At 36.9% G+C, this 14,114-nt stretch overlaps 1 protein-coding gene across 1 annotated transcript; it reads left to right on the forward strand.

Moving 5' to 3' along the window:
* Positions 1-1,297: 1,297 nt before the first annotated feature.
* LOC117408638 (tetraspanin-36) lies at positions 1,298-12,230 on the forward strand. The gene is made up of 7 exons (XM_034013817.3): positions 1,298-1,522; positions 7,413-7,604; positions 8,904-8,978; positions 9,755-9,850; positions 10,118-10,270; positions 10,780-10,863; positions 11,221-12,230. Exons 1-7 carry the CDS (start codon positions 1,463-1,465, stop codon positions 11,308-11,310), a joined length of 750 nt encoding a protein of 249 aa, XP_033869708.3. The 5' UTR covers positions 1,298-1,462; the 3' UTR covers positions 11,311-12,230.
* Positions 12,231-14,114: the final 1,884 nt, after the last annotated feature.

Here is a 14,114-nt window from a genome sequence, read left to right on the forward strand (position 1 = left end):
CTTAGCCTTAGCCTTAGCCTTAGCCTTAGCCTTAGCCTTAGCCTTAGCCTTAGCCTTAGCCTTAGCCTTAGCGCACATGCAGAACCAACATTTTGACCTGCTTATATACCTGCCTGTCTAATTACCATTAAATTAGTGTCAGGTGATTCCCATGCTGGCTCAATTAAACAATTAAACCTGTGGCTGTGTAAAACAGCCACAAAACACATTCTCCCAGTGTGTAGGGCTTCTGCCCTGTCACACTATTTTAAATACCCTATCCTGATTGGTCAAAACAGGTCACATGGGGTGTTGATAGTTTAAGTTAGAAATACTCAAAGGAACACTGCCTGGGCACTGGGTATCCTATTTGACTGCTTAAAACAACATTGATTTTGAAGTTTTTTCCTCTGCTTGACCTAAATAATCTGCTATGGTAATTGTATGACAGTGTTCGTAGTTTAGAGGGACAGGGGTATTCAGTGTCATGCTTTGTGAATTGATGAGCCAGTCTAACCCGCATTTTAAATAGTCCAGCCATACTAGACCGCAAAGTCAGTGACATGCATGTATTCCAGAGTAATTTTTTTTTATTTATTTCCCCTAGTTTACACCATAAACATCAAGAACAAAGTTATTTGGATTCCAAAACAGTGGTATACAAGGGAGCCTATGGGGATACATTATTTGTCTACCAAGATGCCAAAAACATGAAAACTTGCGTGTCCCAGCCTAATGCTCACCTCCGGCTAACTTTCATCCCCGTGAATTTTTGCCGATGCAAATTATCACCCCGAGGCTAATTCCCACTACAGGGGTAGAATTTGTGTCTAGTTTTCATTTATTATTATGTGTTTATTTAGCAGACGGCTTTAACCAAAGGCAACTTACAGAGACTAGGGTGTGTGAACTATGCATCAGCTGCAGAGTCACTTACAACTACGTCTCACCCGAAAGACGGAGCACAAGGAGGTTAAGTGACTTGCTCAGGGTCACACAATGAGTCAGTGGCTGAGGTGGGATTTGAACTGGGGACCTCCTGGTTACAAGCCTGTTTCAATAACCACTGGACCACACAGCCTCCCTTTATGAAATGTAGTTATTTAAATATCCCCAGTTTAGCCTGACTAAGACCTTTGGTGTGGGGATTCCCTTGAACAGTCAATATTTCGCAAAGATAATTAACCGCCTTTATTTGTTTGGGCATACGTTGTGCAAAAACGTAGCTTTATTAGTTACATGGGTGCCTTTAGGACCCTGCACAAAAAGACGACTATTAATCCCCTTATTTGGAGGAAAGCATGTGACAGTGACTCATATGCAAGATGGTCCGGTGCTGTTGAGTTCACACAATTTAACCAGGAAGTGTCGCTATAAAACACACATTTTACATCTCAGCAGCTAGCGAATAAGTCGAGTTTACTGATACATCGTTACCAAGCATACAGTTTTATAGTAGTTTGCGCAGCTTTACGAATCGACAATGGATTGTGGAATAATAACTTCTAAATCTGTTTTACTTTTTCTCAGTGTAATATTCTGGGTAAGTTTGATTTATGTATGTTTATTTTATGTTGTCGGTAATATTATTAAATAAATCGTCACGAATATGTTGTGGCACTGTACCATGGATGAACAGTGAGGTGTGTTTACAGAAAAAAAAGTTACACAATAGCAGTCGTTATTCAACTTCATATATACTTACTGTTTTATATATGTTTTGTTTATCAGGAAACTTATTAAATAAGTCTGCAGTTTGCTCAGTTTAGTGTGAGTTGTGCAGGTTAGGACATATTTTAGAGAAACGCAATAAGATCAAACTAAGAAATCCATTAAGTCAAATTAGACACATGTCTCGGTTTGTGGTGAATGCGGCATGATCGGTGAAATTATCATAATTGATTTATAACTGAAATCCAGCATAAAACAGTCACCCAAGCTATTTTAGACTGGACATTCCCTTTAGAAATAAGAAAAAAAAAAACAAAAAAAAAACATTGATTTTACATTTACGTGGTAATTGATACTGTGGGCTAAATCCTCAAAAGCTATACATACTCCAAATCGTTTTTTTCAGAAAGGGGAAACACACCCAGTAAAGTTATCAACAACTACATATAAACAACTACGACTTTTTTTTTTACTTACTGTAGCAGCTTGTTGATTGTATCAAGTTGTTTCTTGCTCGTTTTATAATTGTAATTGCGCTAATGACGATTTGGATAGCCTCGAGAATCTAGACCTCCAATGTGTGTCACACACGAGTTGACAATGGATTGATTAAATGCAATGTTGACCACTAGTGAGAAGTGGAATCTCTGTCGTACATTTTAATTGGGATTTCTGATCCTTAATGTAACACTGTCTCGTGATAACGCCGCATGGGACAGTTTGCATAAACAGACGTCATGATGTCAGCTAATCAAAATAATTTACGGGGTTAATACCAATCCTGCCACTGTTTGTGAAAATCCGAAAAGTGATAATAACTGTTAAATGTATTTAAAAATATGCTGCTAAAGAAGGTCTTTTAATGATGTGCCTCACAAATGAAAACACTAATCTGGGTGCAAGGTGAGTTATGTCAGCACCAGGGTTGGGGTCAATTCATAATTCTGAATTATAATTTATTTTTCTTTTTAATCAATCGCAACACGCCATTTGATCAAAATTGCAATCAGCAGTCTTCTGTTAAAATGGACTTCTCACAGTGGCAAAAACGTATTTAAAGTCACTGTTAGTCAAATAAATTGGCTTAAAATGAAATTAAGTCACAACAATGGAATAGACATACTGTGTCTCTAAAATATCCAATTCATTAGAGGGAATTGGGAATTGATTTTAAAAAAAGGATTTAGAAATGGAATTGGAATTGAAAAACAGGAATTGATCCCAACCCTGGTGAGCATGTTTCAAGTTATATTCATGGCTAGGGGCCCACAAGAATGTTGCATTGTCTTTGCACTCCTGTGGATTAGGGAGGCACATTTGCTTGGGATAGTGCATCTCATCCTGCTTCAGTGACCCCTAATCGATCAGGTGCTAGAGGAGCTCAGGTCAAGACCATCCAGTCTGGGCTTTCACTCCAGGGTTCAGGATTGAAAACGGAATTGACAGTTGTGAACTAAATAAAAACTCAGGAAAGTAAAAGACTTGCCTCTGTTTAACTATTCATTAGCTTTCTCTTTGGCAGTTTATCAAATTGCCATTGCCATTGCTATATACAGTAAAGGCTTGTTCTATTGTGGTATAATTCGTGGTTTACTTTGCCCCTGGAATCTTTTAATGGGCTAAATGTTTAAACATTAAAGGCGAGGGAGGAGTTTTGTTAATGTTGTCTGAGGGAAACTTGCCTTTTCCAATTTAAGTGTCTTTTGAGGCTGCTACTGGTAAAACATTTGCAGGTGTGGGGATTTCATAGTACCACTGAGTGACATCGCAGTGGGCTCTTGGAAGTTACTGAGTATTTTAGTATTCCCTGTGACAGATTACATCTCCAGTAATGCAGTGATGGGGAAACTTTCTGACATGTCCTATTTGAAAAATCCTTATGTTGTTACGCCAACAAGTCACAGATATTAGAGTTTGACTTGTAGTGTTACAAAAGGGATACATAACTAAACAAGAACACTGCTTCTTGTGGGGAAAACCCAGGCTTGTTTTGTGGGTTTTTGTTTCATTTCCGTTACAAATCTGTTAAATAGAGTTGAAGAAAATCAGCTTGATGTGTTCCAACAAAGCACTCATTTTGTCTCCTTATGTGCAATTTTACCAGCGTTAGATTAGATTGCTCCTCTTGCCACTGTGTTGCTGCACTAACAACATCTGTTTCTGAAAATGTAAAGTATAATAGATGGAATCAAGCAAAAAAGCTTGATCTGCTCCTTTTTATTTATTTGTATTGACTTTAAAAACAGGAAAACATTATTTATTGTAAACTATTGCTGGAAGAAACAGAGATTGTGGTGATATCTATAATTTATGTAAAATAAACTTAAACACATAAAATGTTTTTTTTCTTGCATCAGCAGCCCCAGGCACTATACAGTTATATAAAACCAATCATAAATATCCTGGTGGAGCACATATGTAGATTTCAATGTTAGTTTAAAGATCCGCAGAGGAAGACAATTTAATAGGCTGTTTGCTGGCATAGAATTCCAGTGTACTGTAAGACACACATTCTTGAGCCATGCTGCTAACTCGCCCCCTCTAGCTTGCCGAGTTAAAAATCACAGGACCAGATTTACTCGTCTCTTGCAAAGTTACAGTGTAGCAATTGTGAGCGTTTTTTATAGTTTTGGATGATAAGTAAAATAAAAAAAGCCCTTTATAGCTTTGTATCCAGTTTGAAAAAAGCCATATTAAATCTAGCCCATAAACCTAAAATTGCCCCAGTATTACATTTGCTATGGAGGGGGCAATTTACCCACAGTGGAAGGTTGGTCCTTTGTGTCAGTCAATGGGCTATCTTTGGGCCACTGTATTGTTGCTACCTAACAAGTTTCATTGTTCGCAAAAAAATAGAATAGCCTTGATAGTAGGATTGTTTTATTGGACTCAGTGGAAAAAGGTGTGTGTTGTCCAGTGTGGAAGCTTTCTGTGATTTGGGTCAATTGATCACGTCTGTTTCATATCACAATCCATTGCACGTGTCTGCAGGCTTCATCTGCCATGACCTTCTTGTGTCCAGAGTTGTGCTTTAAAGTGGTGGCTTTCCCCAAAGAGTTCCATTCCAGGGACGTCAGGGAGTGTCTAGATGGACAGATCCTACTGCTTTCCTATGATTGTTACTGATTATCTGCACACTTTCACACAGCTTATAGGTTTAGTGGATCACATGACGCCTCTTGAGGCCACATATATTTGCATGGGTCACAGGCTAAGGGATTTTCTAATTTTTTATAAAAAAAAATATCCATATCTATGAACTTGTTAAGTGCATTATTGGCTATATAATAATAATAATAAATGCTGATTTAGTTCGTTCTTGGACGCATAGTGGTATCTGCCAGGTCAGCTGGAGCTCTGTGTGGATATTTGCATTCCAGCAGTGCACTGTAGACCTGATATTCTCTCACTTTAAAAGCAGTGATTATAAAGAACTATATGTAGCTTTTTACTTTGGAAATGACCCACCAGAACTAGTACAGTACATGATCGGAACATGCTACAGAACTGGGCTCCAACTGTTCAGAAATTAAACATTTAACTCTGCATTTATTTTTTTTATTTCAAGAACAATGCTGATGAAATAAAATGCAGTGCCAGTAATTGGTATGTCCCCAGTGGGATTATTCCAGGCATGGGATGCTGCAAAGGGAAACCAGCATCAGTCTAGCTTCCTGTATTCTGGGTATTACATTATACATAGTTGAGGTAATCTAGACTTTCTTTAGAACGTACCCTGATACATTTACTTTCCCTCTATACATACCAAAAAAATTGAAACTGCTATTGCTTGGTCCTTTTCAATTTCCTATACAGTTTATTAAATGTTACCACATGTTGGCCTTCTGTCCACTCTATACGTTCATAGAAGATAGACCTTGTTGCAGTCCCCACAGGCAGCTGTAAGAGCAGAAATGCAAGGGTTCTGTCCTCCTGAAACTTGCTTGACACAACATCACTCTGTGTCTGTTTCTATTACTACAGTACAGGTAGAGCAGGTGCTTATAAAGCACATCAACCGATGTCGTGTAAACTGCATTTTCTGGTTTAATGAATGTGCTGCATGTTTGTTCTGTTATAAAACAGTGCCCTCCTGTTTTACCTGTCTTTAAATGGCTTCCCTGTTTGTTTGTTTATTTATTTAGCTTGTTCATTAGTTTTGTTTTGATGTGTAAATGTTTTTTGGCCAGATGTATTGTTTATGTGCTGTATCAGTCTTGTGCTTGCAAGGTTTCCCTTTATGCAATATTATTCATCATTAACTTGTGCCTGTGAACACAGGGGTTTATCCAGCCCTGTTGACACAAACAATGTAATACAGGAAGGAAACATTTACAGATATATACTGTAAATCATAATGTAGTATCTAAATATTTAAATGGAAACGGATAAGTTGCCTCTGTAAATTGCCAGTGATGACGATTTATGTGGGAACAAAGGATGGTCAAGCTGTGTCTGTTTTTGTGTTGTTTTTTTTTTGTTTGGTTGGTGTGATTTAATAAAGGAGGAAGCTATTTTTTAAATTTATTTTGATGTATGGCTTCATTTTTTCCATGTTGGAAGCACAAGACCCAGTCTCGTCATTTGAAACATCTTTGACAGTCAGCTGAGTCGTGATGATGAACTGAGCAATATTTTTAATTTTGCTTCTTCCATTTGTAAGCTACAGTCACATGCATACAACTTGTAAGCTACAGTTTGCAGTCACATGCATACAGTTTAAACTGAGCCATAATGGCTGGAGGAACCTTGAACTCAACAGAAACAAGAATTGACCCATTTCTAACGCACGTGTTAGATACATAAGTAAAATGACGTTATGTTCTATTCCTTTAATCTTATTTTCAAAGGTAAAAGCTTACACTGTTTGAGTGCAGGTTTATTATTATTAATAATAATAATAATAATAATAATAATTAGTCATTTTGCAGATGCTTTTATCCAAAGCGACTTAGAGACTAGGAGGTGAACTATGCATCAATAACTACTGATGCAGAGTCACTTACAATAAGACTTTGGTTTCACAAGGTCTTTGCTTGTTGAATATGGGCATGTCCTGTAATTTTCTGATGGTTAACCTTAATTTGAAACCATAATGTTATTCCTGATTTATGTCTTTTAATAAAACCCCTCCCAGTGTTAACTGAGATTGTAAAATCCCCTGCTGAGGGGACAATTTGGACATTTGGTTTCGTAATAACATGAGTGACACTCTGGCAGATTTCTCTGGCAGAGAAGAGGGAATGCGGGGCAGTATATTCTACTAATTTAACCAGATGGGAAGAGAAACCCAGATAGTGTGTAGGTTTGTAGGGTTTTTTGTTTGTTTGTTTATAGGTAAAAAAAAAAAAAATATATATATATATATATATATTTTTTTTTTTTTTTAAATGTTGTTTGATCTCTGTCACTTTCATTGGTATTCCAAATCCTGTAATAAAACTATACAGTACATTTTGATAAACAAATGTGATGAGGAATCCATATAAGTATAAAACATTGTTTCTCAAACAAGGTCACCAGACCCTCTCTTTATCAACAGTAATGGTAACTGCTATAGTAATATAGCTTAAATTTCCGCCCATTTCGCTGTTGTCATGAATTGGGTGGCTTGCATTGTTATTCCTTTAACTGTACTTCCTGCCTGTATTTTACTCATCTGTTGGACAGTATATTAGAGTGGCTTGAAAACCACTAGGTCTAATGCTCATTATGTACATTTTATTGAAAATATTAATTTATACTTTTTATTTTGATTTAAGCTTGCAGGCGCCTGTCTTTCTTACGTGGGATCCTATGTGTTCACCAGCTACAAAAACTATGGCAACTTCCTGGAAGACAAATATACTCTGCTGCCTGCAGTGATCATCCTTGTTGTTGCCGTGGTGATGTTCATCATCGGAATTATTGGCTGCTGCGCCACACTACGGGAGTCTCGTGTTGGACTGGGATTTGTAAGTAAATTGCTTTTCTCTGTCGATTTTGCAACTTTACACACAACATTCAGGCCAGATTAGAGTGTACCTGTGTTTTGAATAGGTTCGACTTTCCATTTTTATATGTTGAAAAGTATATTAAGTTAGCGGGGAGAAGGGTGATTTGAGATTGGGTTTAGAATAAATCTCAGTGTGCAAAGTAATCTACTGTACGTCATGCACAGTTTATACCATTGCATCCAGCTTTCGATGATACTTTAAATTGTCATGGTGCTGGAAATTGTTTTAACCAACTATTCTATACTGTACACACAGCTGGTCCATGTGACAGACATTCACGCTTTCAAATCAGTCAATAGATTATGTTGTGAAAGAAGAATGAAAAATATGAAATATAAGTATAAAAAATTGAAATATTATTATTTATTTCTTAGCAGACGCCCTTATCCAGGGCGACTTACAATTGTTACAAGATATCACATTATTTTTACATACAATTACATATTGCTGCCCTAAACTGTGCTAAAGTGTGTGGTTACTGTAGAAATATTTCCAAAATAAAAAACGATACCACATTGCTTCCTTTTTTTGGGGGGGGGGGGGGGGGGGAGGGGGGAGGAATGAGGAATGTCACTTGTGTTTTCAGTTCTGGTTTTCTAAAATAAAAAACAGCAAGTAAACCAACACTTTTAATTCACATCACCGGTAGGACAGGTATGTTTTTAGTAGGTGCGGTTTTGAAAGACACACATGTTGTAGCAAACGCGTTCATTTTTTAAAGCCTATCTGGTAACGGATAGATAAAGAAAAGCTCCCAGTCTGCATGTTTTCAGGTACTCTCTTATCCATGCACTTCATAAATTATTTCACCTCAGCAATGTGTTTGAGGTCAAAGGTTGGCTCCAAAGCTGGTTAGTCATAAAGGAAGCAGCCAATAGGATAATATCAGAAAAAAGATGTTGGCTAGAACTTCACTGGCCAGGTAAAATAACCTAGTGCAGGGGTAGACAACCTTGACTGTACCATTGCAGGCCCTTAATTATCTTAAGAATCTTCAGTAGGGTCAATTAAATAATAATTTAGGCTCGCCGCCTTTTTTCTTGTATGTAATACAAAACATTTTATGTCTGAGTACTTTTGTTAAAACTAAAGGTGCTTACCCCAGTAGTCAAACTGATGTTCCGTTTAAACAACATGATGGCTGAATTACGATTTTAGTACTCCTCACATAATTTAAGTGTTTGACGTTTGTGTGTAACTAATGTTTTAATTATTTGAAAATATTTACTGTTTCTTTTTCTTGCTTTCTCCCCACAGTTCCTGGTCATTATCCTGATCATTTTTGCTGCTGAAGTTGCTGCCTTTGTGCTTGCAATCGTCTACCAGGGACGGGTAAGTGAGTCCAGGAATTTAGTTACTGCACATACTTTCCAATTAGTATAAAACCAGTAGCCCTTTTGTCAGGCTTTTCTAAATGTTTAACAAAGAGCAGTTGGCAGGAATGGGAAAATGTGTATTTCTGGGGAAACTAGGATTTGCCTGAAACTGGTTAAAGAGGAAGTAGCAGGAATCCAAAAAATCTAGCATTCCACGCCCCATGTGTTACAACAACTGTTTAAATAACGTACCTGTAGTTTTTCTTTTCACTGTTAACATCCTGATAACTTTTTACGCTTATTCTGTTTCAAAGCTCTTTTCAAAATGTCCGCCAAACAGGTACCACAAGGAATAACGACCCACGATGTGGTGTGGTACAGAAAAGCCAGAGCCCCTATTAGGATTTTTTTAAATAACTTTGAAACAGACTAAAGTCATAAGTGTAAAAAGTTGTCAGGATGTTAACAATGAAAAGAAAAATGACAGGTACGTTATTTAAAAAGTTGTAGCAACACGTGTGGACGTATAAGACTATTTTTCGGAACTCTGCTACTTTTCTTCAACCCCTTACTACAAGCCTCTGTGACTATTCATGTGATTTATCACAGTAGATGAATGAACTTGAACGTCTAATCTTAAAAAAAAAAAAAAAAAATTCAGTTCAGTATTATTTCAGTTCAGTATTATTTTGATGTAACTGTTGGATAACCAGTCTAGCTGTTAAGTGTTGGCTTTGGTTTTCTTCTTTTTTTTTATCTAACTTTTTTGTTGTTTTTTTTTTTTTTTTTAAGATAAAAAGTGATGTTGAGAGATCAATGAATGATGTATTCCAGAAGTATGATGGAAGTAATGCTGAAAGCAGGGCAGTGGATTACTTGCAACAACAGGTAAATTGAAAATCAGCAGACTGTGTACAAGCATATCATAGTTGTTGTGTTGTGTTAGACAGCTGCTATCCTAAGGCTTGCAAGCACTAGTGATCTCTTTCATTTTAGTGCTTACAGATGCAGTGAGACGTGTTCAAACAATAAAGGGTCCTGATTCATTGCTTTCAAAATGTTCTTTAAAAAAAAAAAAAAAAAATGCGGCCATATGCTCAGTGTCATTTTGCACTAGTATAGTAATAGTGTGTGTGCTGTTTATTTGCTTTGCAGGTGCAGTGCTGTGGAGTCAATAGCTACGTTGACTGGAATACCACTCAGTGGTACAACTCCACTGGTAACCACTCTGTGCCTGAGAGCTGCTGCAAACAGGGCTTTACTAACTGCACCGGGAGCATGGACCAAACAGAAAACATCTACACTCTGGTAAAGATGGGCTCATCCGTCGAATGGAATCCGTATTGGTGTACAGTCTTTGCAAACAGTGTTCAGCTATATTTCACAGATATACACACAGTTTTGAAGTGTTGTACATTATTGTGCTGCAAAGTAAAAAGGTATACATGTGCACCAACTGAAATTCAGTATGCATGCAGTGTAACCAAGTCAATATTGATTGCAGTGTTACCAAGTCATGCTTCATAGCTTTAAGACAATTATGAAGCTTTAACTTCAGCCTGGTTGCTTGGATTTATACATTAATTACAGAAGTATGGATGATTGAGATGTAATATCACGATAAAAAACACAGGGTCCGTTTTTATGGATCTAAATACCGGTAGATCTAAATATTGAAACTTTATACTCTGCATTGGCAAGCTGTTGACTCCTCTACATCTACATACATGTAACTAGGTATTTCAAGGTAGTGAAAAAGTAGACACGGCGCAGTCCTATTGTATGTTATAACCCTTTGATCTTCAACCACTGCACAGGGCTGTGAATCCAAGCTGGCCCGCATCCTGCAAGATGTGATGAGCTATGCCATGCTGGTGATCCTGGGATTTGCCATTCTGAAGGTAATCTTTCCATTAGAAACTTACACGGGTGTTGGGATCTCTCCAAAAACAAATCTAAAATGGGATAGAAAGGAATAAAAAAAAATGTGCATCTTATTCCTTACTAGTTGTAGAAAAATATTTGTAAGTACAGTTTATGACCACAGCTGTTAATGCAGCATTGTTAGGCTGTGCATACTGAGTGATGATAGAATGTAAACATTTTCAGTTTTTAATAAAAACTAAATGTTATTTACTGCCTGAATAAACCAGGTGCCAGCAGTTACAACCTTTTAACCCTTTTCAGGAAATCTGTTGCCAGGACAACATGGTTTACAGTGATGTATGGCTGACGTTTCCCTCTCTTTTCTCTTCCAGTTTTTTGGGATGCTGAGTGTGTGTGTGATCACATGCAAGAACAGGAGGCAGCGTGAATATCAGCCTTTGTATTCAGGAACGTATGCATAAAGAGTATTGAGAGCCCCGGATGATAGCACCCAGAGCTGTTCTCTTCTTCTTATTGAGGGACACATACTGTACACGGTATCCAACATGTTACAGATACAGCTGTTGTAGTTTAACAGAGTTATTGCCTTTTTCAAACTAGCTTAAGAAAAAGAGGAAGATCTTCTGGTTGCTTCATTTGCAGTTCACTTTCTGTTGACTTTTTGTGATGACTGAGAATGATACAAAGTGAATCTACCTAACAAGAAGAATTTGTTAGTTAAGATAACTGATATTTCCCACCCATACCAAGTTGCACTTAAAATGGCTCCAGTATTGACAGTGGTCCTCCTCTGCAGTGTACCTACTTGTGAGTTATGATGAATTGTTTGTGGAACTGGGGTTGTCTGGGCCTGTTTTGCTTGTAACTATGTACTTTCGGTTTTCCAATAGAAATTTAAGACTGTCATTGTGTTATAACATTGGGAATTGTGAAGGTTTATTTAAGCAAGGGGTTAATAACCGCTTCAAGACAGACCGGTCCCTTGGCTTGCATATAATATAATATAATGGGCACATTTTCTTCACAATTCCTGAAGTTGGACAAATTGCTCTTGCCTTAGGAATGCATTGGTTTTTAATAAGGAAACATTTTGGACATATTTAATTTCTTGACATGTATAGCTTAGTCTTTTTTTTTTCTTTCTAAAATACATTGTATGTTGCAAATGTTACAAATTAGAAATGGAGTTGTAAGCACCTGCTTTTCCAGCATTGCACAGATTGATTTCATTTTTTAAAATTAAAATATTACATAGAGAAATATAATTAATCCTGTTAGATATGAATTATGAGACTTGATTTGTTTTTGCTTGCTTTCCAAGCATTTGATTGACCTGTATGTACTTAACAACAACAAAAAAATCAATAAACTTTATAGACTACTTTGAATCCCTTATTTCCACAAAACACACAAAGGCTGAGAGTAGAGAATTAATATAAATTGACACATTTTACATGCTCCAGTATGACTGTAAGAATTCATATTGTGTGGCATTGGCTCGTATGAAGGAATGTGTTAAAACCTGTTCAGTGTTTTACTTGTGTTTACCCTTTCATGTTTTTATATCATTTATATTATATTATTTTAAGGTAGTTTCAGCTGCAAGACATCTTCCTCAAAGTCTTCTTGTCACTATAATGACATTAACAGGCATGCGCCAGCTGTTTCCTGCAGAAGCGTTTTCGTCTTTAAGCTTTCTAAATTCTTTTTTTGTTATACTCCTAACATTGCACATGAAACACCAGTAGATTTAAACAAGGGCTTATTTGTTAATAACTTTATCAAGTATATAAATACAGAAGAATAGGATATCGCATCTTTTGCCATTCCATTAAACTGGCGGTGGCGTACAGTGCAGTAACAGTACAACCAACATGAATTTGGGTCAGAGTAGTGCTGTACTGTTTGTGTAAGGAGCAGTGTTGTGTGAGGCATGGTCATTATGGATTCTGTAACATGTCGATGAGGTTAAAAGCTCCATTAACACAAATGCAGATGTGCCCACACCCTGTTATACGTGTGCTACAGCATCTTTAAGAAACTTGTCATTGGTCACAAAGGGATAGCAGGTTTTGAGTATACAGATAAAATCAGGACTTAATGGGATATAGTTAGAAAAATTTTTAATAAGAAAATGTTGACCTAAATGTACCAGCAACAAAAAGAAGCAAATTGCCATGACCTACTCCCACTGGATGCACATCTGAAAATATGTTTGACATAGATAGACAGAACAAATGCCTTCATATACCCCCTGATTTTGATGCCCTCAATAGTTTTTATTAAAGTATATCCATACGAAGTGTCATCACAACTGAATCGGCATGTCTCTAGATGTACATGTATGTAATGTACCTCTTCTCATAATATACAGGTAGTAGACAAAAAAATGGAAACACCTGGGTAAATGAGGGACACCAAGTATATTGAAAGCAAGGGCTTCCACACAGGTGTGGCTCTTGCGTTAATTAAGCAAATAACATCTCAGCACGCTTAGGGTCATGTATAAAAATGCTGGACAGGTCTGGTTGCCTATAATTATGGCTAGCATGGCTGCAAGAGGAGACCTCAGTGACTTTGAAAGAGGGGCGATTGTTGGAGCGTGTTTGGCAGGAGCTTCAGTGACCAAGACAGCTCAACTTGCTGATGTTTCACGAGCAACAGTGTGCGGAAGCGCATACTCCAGGATCGTGATATCCGTGCATTAATTCGAAGTGCAAGGCAAAACAGGCGAGCAACTGCAGATCAATTGACTGCAAATTTCAACCTGGGGGGCGAGCAGCCAGTTTCATCAAAAACGGTCCGCCGAGAACTCCATAGAGCGGGATACCATAGTGACCCAACGCCCTATTAAGTGACTTTACATTGGTGTTTCCATTTTTTTGTCCACTACCTTTATATAACAAAAGAGCAAGTTTCATCACAATAGGACATTCTCCAGTAATTATCTCATACAAAGAAAAAAAAAAATCCATTACTAAATTCTGATCCAAATACATGTATACATAGTAAGCCTGATTTTTTTTCTTAATTTTTGTCATTCAACTTCACCCTCTAATTGCATAATCAAATGGTTTTTTGAACTCTTCTGTTAGTGTGATAAGGGCGTCTGCTAAGAAATAAATAATAAAAATAATAGTGTGATTTATTTGTCCTAAATGAATAATTCAACATATATATATATATATATATATATATATATATATATATATATATATATATATATATATATATATATATATATATATTGCAGAAAAAAGTAGGT

Source organism: Acipenser ruthenus, chromosome 1 (assembly GCF_902713425.1).
Source record: "Acipenser ruthenus chromosome 1, fAciRut3.2 maternal haplotype, whole genome shotgun sequence".
In the NCBI taxonomy this organism is placed as follows: Eukaryota; Metazoa; Chordata; class Actinopteri; order Acipenseriformes; family Acipenseridae; genus Acipenser; species Acipenser ruthenus.